The sequence below is a fragment of the Salvelinus fontinalis genome, chromosome 2 (genome assembly GCF_029448725.1).
Source record: "Salvelinus fontinalis isolate EN_2023a chromosome 2, ASM2944872v1, whole genome shotgun sequence".
NCBI lineage: Eukaryota > Metazoa > Chordata > Actinopteri > Salmoniformes > Salmonidae > Salvelinus > Salvelinus fontinalis.
Window position 1 is genome coordinate 12,260,444 of NC_074666.1, and position 7,636 is coordinate 12,268,079.

A 7,636-nucleotide genomic window follows, 5' to 3' on the forward strand; every position below is an offset into this window, starting at 1 on the left:
ATGGAACAGGAATCAGACGTGTCAGTCTGTCTCTCCACGGTCATTATCAAAGCTGCCGTGGTAATGCGCTAGTTTGTTTTAGCTCCCTGGAAAATGAATCATACAGTGTTTGAAGCTGCTGCCTACCTCTCTCTCTCTCTTTTTGTCTCTCTCTCTCCCCTCTCTTTTTGTCTCTCTCTCTCCCCCCTCTCTCTTTTTTCTCTCTCTCCCCCCCTCCATCTCTCTCCCTCCCCCTCTCTCTCTTTTTTTGTCTCTCTCGCTCTCCCCTCCATCTCCCTCTCTCTCTCCCCCCTCTCTTTTTTTTTCTCTCTCCCCCCCTCCATCTCTCTCCCTCCCCCTCTCTCTCTTTTTGTCTCTCTCGCTCCCCCCTCCATCTCTCTCCCTCCCCCTCTCTCTTTTTGTCTCTCTCTCTAACCCCTCCATCTCGCTCGCTTTCCCTCCCCCTCTCTCTTTTTGTCTCTCTCTCCCCACTCTCCATCCCCCTCTCTCTTTTTGTCTCTCTCTCTCTCTCTCCCTCTCCCCCTCCATCTCTCTCTCTCTCTCTCTCTCTCTCTCTCTCTCTCTCTCTCTCTCTCTCTGTTACTTACTTTAATAATTAAATAACTCTATTCACCACTTTCTCAAACTCTTCCTCCATATTTTCTGCTTCTTTCTGTTTTACCCCGCTCCCCTCGCCCTCTCTTTTTCTCCATCACTCTCTCTGACTGAATCTTCCAGGTCTTGGGTCTGGACGAGCTCCACCTCAGGCCTGTGGTCAGTGAACCGTGCCCAGGAAACCAGGCCTACCTCCTGGACAGCCATGAAAGAGAGGCAGGCTGCTTCACCGTGGCCCTGCATCTCTTTAGGTTGACCACAGTACCGGGGCTGGTCTAGCCTAGGCGTGAACTAGCCTGGTCCCAGATATGTTGGTGCTGTCTTTCCAACTACTGGTCATTCATGAGTTGGCAAGACAGCACAAACAGATCTGGAACCAGGCTAGAATCCTGTCTCTAATTTGTAGGCAGTAATGCTAGTAGTCTTGCATTGCCTAATGGGGCTGTGCTCTGCTCTCAGGCTCTGCTGATGGAAGGTGTAGGACAGAGTCCGTTGACATGTATAGAATGGAATGTATCATTACTGAATACAAGCCAGCCAGTCAGTCAGCCGCACACAGAGACAGAGACGGAGCACAGCCAGTCAGTCATTCGCACACAGAGACGGAGCACAGCCAGTCAGCTAGACCCTGAGACACAGCCCAGCCAGCAGGCCAGTCAGTCAGTCAGCCGCACACAGAGACGGAGACGGAGCACAGCCAGTAGGCCAGTCAGTCAGTCAGCCAGTCAGCCAGTCAGAGACAGCATAGCCAACGATAGAGTCAGTCACACACTCCTCTTTCCTCTCCTTCCCTCCCCTAGCTCCCTGGTGTTTTTTACGCGCTTCCCTGGAGTCCTTCTGATCCTAGAGAGGCTGAGACTTCACAGACTTACGGAGTCTACATATTGGAAAAGTTTCATGACTGGATCTGATGTGACAGTAGTAGTCGTCTTATAGAGGAGTAATAATACTACATAGAGGAGTTATAATACTACATAGAGGAGTAATAATACTACATAGAGGAGTTATAATACTACATAGAGGAGTTAATACACTAGAGTAATAATACTACATAGAGGAGTTAATATATTACATGGATGAATAATACTTCTACATAGAAGAGTTATAATACTACATAGAGGAGTTATAAACACTACATAGAGGAGTTATAATACTACATAGACAAGTAATAATGCTACATAGAGGAGGTATAATACTACATAGAAGAGTTATACGCGCTACATAGAGGAGTTATGATACTACATAGAGGAGTTATAAACACTACATAGAGGAGTTAATACACTACATAGTACACTACATAGAATACACTACATAGAAGATCAATTACACATATCCCTCGCTGCTACGTCTCTTATTGGTGGCATCACTATTAGATCACTTGGGGTAAATCTCAGCAGGGGCGGGATGTAAATCTCAACAGGGACGGGGTGTAAATCTCAACAGGGGCGGGATGTAAATCTCAACAGGGGCGGGGTGTAAATCTCAACAGGGACGGGGGGTTAATCTCAGCAGGGACGGGGTGTAAATCTCAGCAGGGACGGGGTGTAAATCTCAGCAGGGACGGGGTGTAAATCTCAGCAGGGACGGGGTGTAAATCTCAGCAGGGACGGGGTGTAAATCTCAGCAGGGACGGGGTGTAAATCTCAACAGGGACGGGGGGTTAATCTCAGCAGGGACGGGGTGTAAATCTCAACAGGGACGGGGTGTAAATCTCAGCAGGGACGGGGTGTAAATCTCAACAGGGACGGGGTGTAAATCTCAACAGGGACGGGGGTTTAATATCAGCAGGGACGGGGTGTAAATCTCAACAGGGACGGGGGTTTAATATCAGCAGGGACGGGGGTTTAATATCAGCAGGGACGGGGTGTAAATCTCAACAGGGACGGGGGTTTAATATCAGCAGGGACGGGGGTTTAATATCAGCAGGGACGGGGTGTTAATCTCAGCAGGGACGGGGGGTAATCTCAGCAGGGACTGGGGGGTAATCTCAGCAGGGACTGGGGGTTAATATCAGCAGGGATGGGGTGTAAATCTCAGCAGGGACTGGGGGTTAATCTCAACAGGGACTGGGGGTTAATATCAACAGGGACTGGGGGTTAATCTCAGCAGGGACTGGGGGTTAATCTCTGCAGGGACAGGGGGTTAATCTCAGCAGGGGGGGTGGGGTAATCTCAGCAGGGACATGGGGTTAATCTCAGCAGGGGGGGGGGGGTAATCTCAGCAGGGACATGGGGTTAATCTCAGCAGGGACATGGGGTTAATCTCAGCAGGGACTGGCGGTTATTCTCAGCAGGGACATGGGGTTAATCTCAGCAGGGACTGGGGGTTAATCTCAGCAGGGACTGGGGGTTAATCTCAGCAGGGACTGGGGGTTAATCTCAACAGGGACTGGGGGTTAATCTCAGCAGGGACTGGGGGTTAATCTCAACAGGGACTGGGGGTTAATCACAGCAGGGACTGGGGGTTAATCTCAGCAGGGACTGGGGGTTAATCTCAACAGGGACATGGGGTTAATCTCAACAGGGACTGGGGGTTAATCTCAGCAGGGACGGGGGGTTAATCTCAGCAGGGACGGGGGGTTAATCACAGCAGGGACAGGGGGTTAATCTCAGCAGGGGGGGGGGTTAATCTTAGCAGGGACAGGCGGAGACCAACGGAGACCTGGGAGGAGAGGAAGAGAGAGTTTCCTCTGTTGGCTAGCATGCCATTAAGAAAATTTACTGTACACAGTTTTCAAGGCTGGGGCTATTTCCTGTCTCACTCATTGTTTTGGGGTTGATGGAGTGCATCCTGCTAACCTGTATATTCCCATAAGAGACTAGCTCTGATACACTGCCTCCCACATGACACATTATTCCGTATGTAGTGCACTAATTTTGACCAGGGCCTATAGGGAGTCCCATAGGGCTCTGGTCGAAGATAGTCTATTTATAAGGAATAGGGTGCCATTTTGGGACAGAACCAGGCTCTGATATATAAAGTAGTGTTTGGATACAATGGAGTCAGACATGTTTTTCAGGGCAAAGCCTCTTTTCCCTCCAAGCCAGTCATTTATTTATTCTGGGCCTCTCTCTGAGACATTTGGAGAGAAAAAAGGAAAAGGTGATTGCGTTGGAAGGGTTGGTTGGTTTTCCGGGGTTGGGACTGGGAGAAGTAGCAGAGCAGGGGCACTGCTGTGTGTTTTATGTGGTGTGTTGAGACCTGCCAGGTCATGCTGTCAGAGCCTCTGCCAGCCAGCAACTCTCTCTACCTCTCTCTCTCTCCATCTCTCTCTCTCTCCACCAACATGGCCGCTCTGGTTGTCTCTCTGAGGAGAGACTGCTGAGGATTATGGGATTAGTTGTGGTTTGTGTTGGAGGCCTTCCCCTTCAGTTCTCAGTACTAGTCCTACTTTCTGTTGGAGGGCTGCTAAGACTTGATGTGTGGCGGTACTTCTGTATCTTCCTGGTGGTATGGTATAGGTTATGTTATTTCACCAGAAAGAAGAACCGTGAGATACACTACATGGCCAAAAGTATGTGGACAACTGCTCGTCGAACGTCTCATTCCATAATCATGGGAATTAATATGGAGTTGGTCCCCCCTTTGCTGCCATAACACCCTCCACTCTTCTGGGAAGCCTTTCCACTAGATGTTGGAACGTTGCTGCGGGGACTTGCTTCCATTCAGACACAAGAGCATTAGTGAGGACGGGCACTGATGTTGGGTGATTAGGCCTGGCTCACAGTCGGCGTTCCAATTCATCCCAAAGGTGTTCGACGTGGTTGAGGTCAGGGCTCTGTGTAGGCCAGTCAAGTCCTTCCACACCGATCTCGACTAACCATTTCTGTATGGACCTCGCTTTGTGCACGGGGGCATTGTCATGCTGAAACAGGAAAGGGCCTTCCTCAAACTGTTGACACTAAGTTGGAAGCACAGAATCGTCTAGAATGTCATTGGCATCTGTAGCGTTAAGATTTCCCTTCCCTGGATCTAAAGGGCCTAGTTTGAACCCTGAAAACAGCCTCAGACCATTATTCCTCCTCCACCAAACTTTACAGTTGGCACTATGCATTGATTCGTCCGTTTGACTGCCAGGTGGTGAAGCGTGAATCATCACTCCAGAGAACGGGTTTCCACTGCTCCTCAGTTTAATGGCGGCCAGCTTTACACCACTCCAGCCAACGCTTGGCATTACGCATGGTGAACTTAGGCTTGTGTGTGGCTGCTCGACCATGGAAACCCATTTCATGAAGCTCCCTATCGTGCTGACGCTGCTTCCAGAGGCAGTTTGGAACTCGGTAGTGAGTGTTGTAACTGAGGACAGACCATTTTTACGCGCTTCAGCACTCGGTAGTACGGTTCTGTGACCTTGTGGCCTACCACTTCGTGGCTGAGCTGTTGTTGCTCCTAGACGTTTCCACTTCACAATAACAGTATTTACAGTTGACCGGGGCAGCTCTAGCAGGGCAGAAATTTGCTGAAACTGACTTGTTGGAAAGGTGGCATCCTATGACGGTGCCATGTTGAAAGTCACTGAGCTCTTGGCCATTTTACTGCCAATGTTTGTCTATGAAGATTACATGACCGTGTGCTAGATTTTATACGCCTGTCAGCAATTGGTGTGGCTGAAATAGCCAAATCCACTCATTTGAAGGGGTGTCCACATACTGGTGGAAATATAGTGTAGGTAGTGAGTTAGCAGTAGTGTCTGTGGATCTGTGAGGTTCGTGCTTCTGGCTAGCTGTTTGAACTGCAGTAGTGTCTGTGGATCTGTGAGGTTCGTGCTGCTGGCTAGCTGTTTCAACTGCAGTAGTGTCTGTGGATCTGTGAGGTTCGTGCTGCTGGCTAGCTGTTTCAACTGCAGTAGTGTCTGTGGATCTGTGAGGTTCGTGCTGCTGGCTAGCTGTTTCAACTGACTGAAAGACTCCCAGACCTCAGTGGTCCAGTGGGTCTTCATTTAGCCCGCGTGATTGACAGCTCTCACAGCTGCTCTGCTCAAACTGTGGTTGGTCTCTCATTCTAACACACAGTATTTTACCTCTGTCTCTCTCTCCCCTTCTCTCACACTCCCTCCTTCTTTCTGTTCAGACTCTCCAGACTCGGGGCCTTCATCCACAGAGACTGGAGGAACTACCTACTCGGCCCCTGTGGGGCTCTCAGGTAAGACTTAAGGCCATGGTTTTCATTTATCTCTCTCACTCTTTCTGTTGCTCTCTCTTTCTGTCTCCCACCCTCCCTCTGGCTAGCTGGAGGGGCCCCCGCCCTCCCTCTGTCATGATGCTCTGGCTAGCTGGAGGGGCCCCCGCCCTCCCTCTGTCATGATGCTCTGGCTAGCTGGAGGGGCCCCCGCCCTCCCTCTGTCATGATGCTCTGACTAGCTGGAGGGGCCCCCGCCCTCCCTCTGTCATGATGCTCTGGCTAGCTGGAGGGGCCCCCGCCCTCCCTCTGTCATGATGCTCTGGCTAGCTGGAGGGGCCCCCACCCTCCCTCTGTCATGATGCTCTGGCTAGCTGGAGGGGCCCCCACCCTCCCTCTGTCATGATGCTCTGGCTAGCTGGAGGGGCCCCCACCCTCCCTCTGTCATGATGCTCTGACTAGCTGGAGGGGCCCCCACCCTCCCTCTGTCACGATGCTCTGACTAGCTGGAGGGGCCCCCACCCTCCCTCGGTCAAGATCTCTGGCCTCTTCTTCCTCTCTTAGCTGTAATACAGGAAGGAAGGCGTGTTCCTAGAGGTCCACATGAATTCCTTCTCCTCTCCTTCTGTTTCCTCTCTGTTTTGTTTGATGTAATCCAAACAGAAAAGGTTGTTTGCTTTAGGGAGCTCCGGATAGTTTGTGTGTGTATGTGTTTACGCTTTTCATGGTTTTGCTTTGGATGCAGATCTGAGCTGAGACATTTCCGTGTGTTTCTCTGTGAGGCGGTAATCATGTCATCAGTGGATGACAATGGACCAAGCCGTCTGAAGCTGGATGAAGCCTTATCATTACTGTACCCTCCATGGGGACATGAACACAAACATGCTGTAAAGGCTGTCTGTTAGATGGTTGTCTGTTAGATGGTTGTCTGTTAGATGGTTGTCTGTTAGATGGTTGTCTGTTAGATGGTTGTCTGTTAGATGGCTGTCTGTTAGATGGCTGTCTGTTAGATGGTTGTCTGTTAGATGGCTGTCTGTTAGATGGCTGTCTGTTAGATGGTTGTCTGTTAGATGGTTGTCTGTTAGATGGTTGTCTGTTAGATGGTTGTCTGTTAGATGGTTGTCTGTTAGATGGTTGTCTGTTAGATGGTTGTCTGTTAGATGGTTGTCTGTTAGATGGTTGTCTGTTAGATGGTTGTCTGTTAGATGGTTGTCTGTTAGATGGTTGTCTGTTAGATGGTTGTCTGTTAGATGGTTGTCTGTTAGATGGTTGGTAAAGGTTGTCTGTTAGATGGTTGGTAAAGGTTGTCTGTTAGATGGTTGGTAAAGGTTGTCTGTTAGATGTTTGGTAAAGGTTGTCTGTTAGATGGTTGGTAAAGGCTGTCTGTTAGATGGTTGTCTGTTAGATGGTTGTCTGTTAGATGGTTGTCTGTTAGATGGTTGGTAAAGGTTGTCTGTTAGATGGTTGGTAAAGGTTGTCTGTTAGATGGTTGGTAAAGGTTGTCTGTTAGATGGTTGGTAAAGGCTGTCTGTTAGATGGTTGTCTGTTAGATGGTTGTCTGTTAGATGGTTGGTAAAGGTTGTCTGTTAGATGTTTGGTAAAGGTTGTCTGTTAGATGGTTGGTAAAGGCTGTCTGTTAGATGGTTGTCTGTTAGATGGTTGTCTGTTAGATGGTTGGTAAAGGTTGTCTGTTAGATGGTTGGTAAAGGTTGTCTGTTAGATGGTTGGTAAAGGTTGTCTGTTAGATGTTTGGTAAAGGTTGTCTGTTAGATGGTTGTCTGTTAGATGTTTGGTAAAGGTTGTCTGTTAGATGGTTGTCTGTTAGATGGTTGGTAAAGGTTGTCTGTTAGATGTTTGGTAAAGGTTGTCTGTTAGATGGTTGGTAAAGGCTGTCTGTTAGATGGTTGTCTGTTAGATGGTTGTC

The 7,636-nt window shown here is 49.2% G+C and overlaps 1 protein-coding gene across 1 annotated transcript in view; it reads left to right on the forward strand.

The window, feature by feature from the left end:
* The window catches only part of smad7 (SMAD family member 7), a 53,646-nt gene that overhangs the window by 9,989 nt on the left and 36,021 nt on the right, over positions 1 to 7,636 (forward strand). The window contains exon 3 of the mRNA XM_055864032.1: positions 5,665 to 5,736. Within this exon, the coding sequence (XP_055720007.1) occupies positions 5,665 to 5,736 (72 nt within the window). The remainder of the gene's footprint in view (positions 1 to 5,664; positions 5,737 to 7,636) is intronic.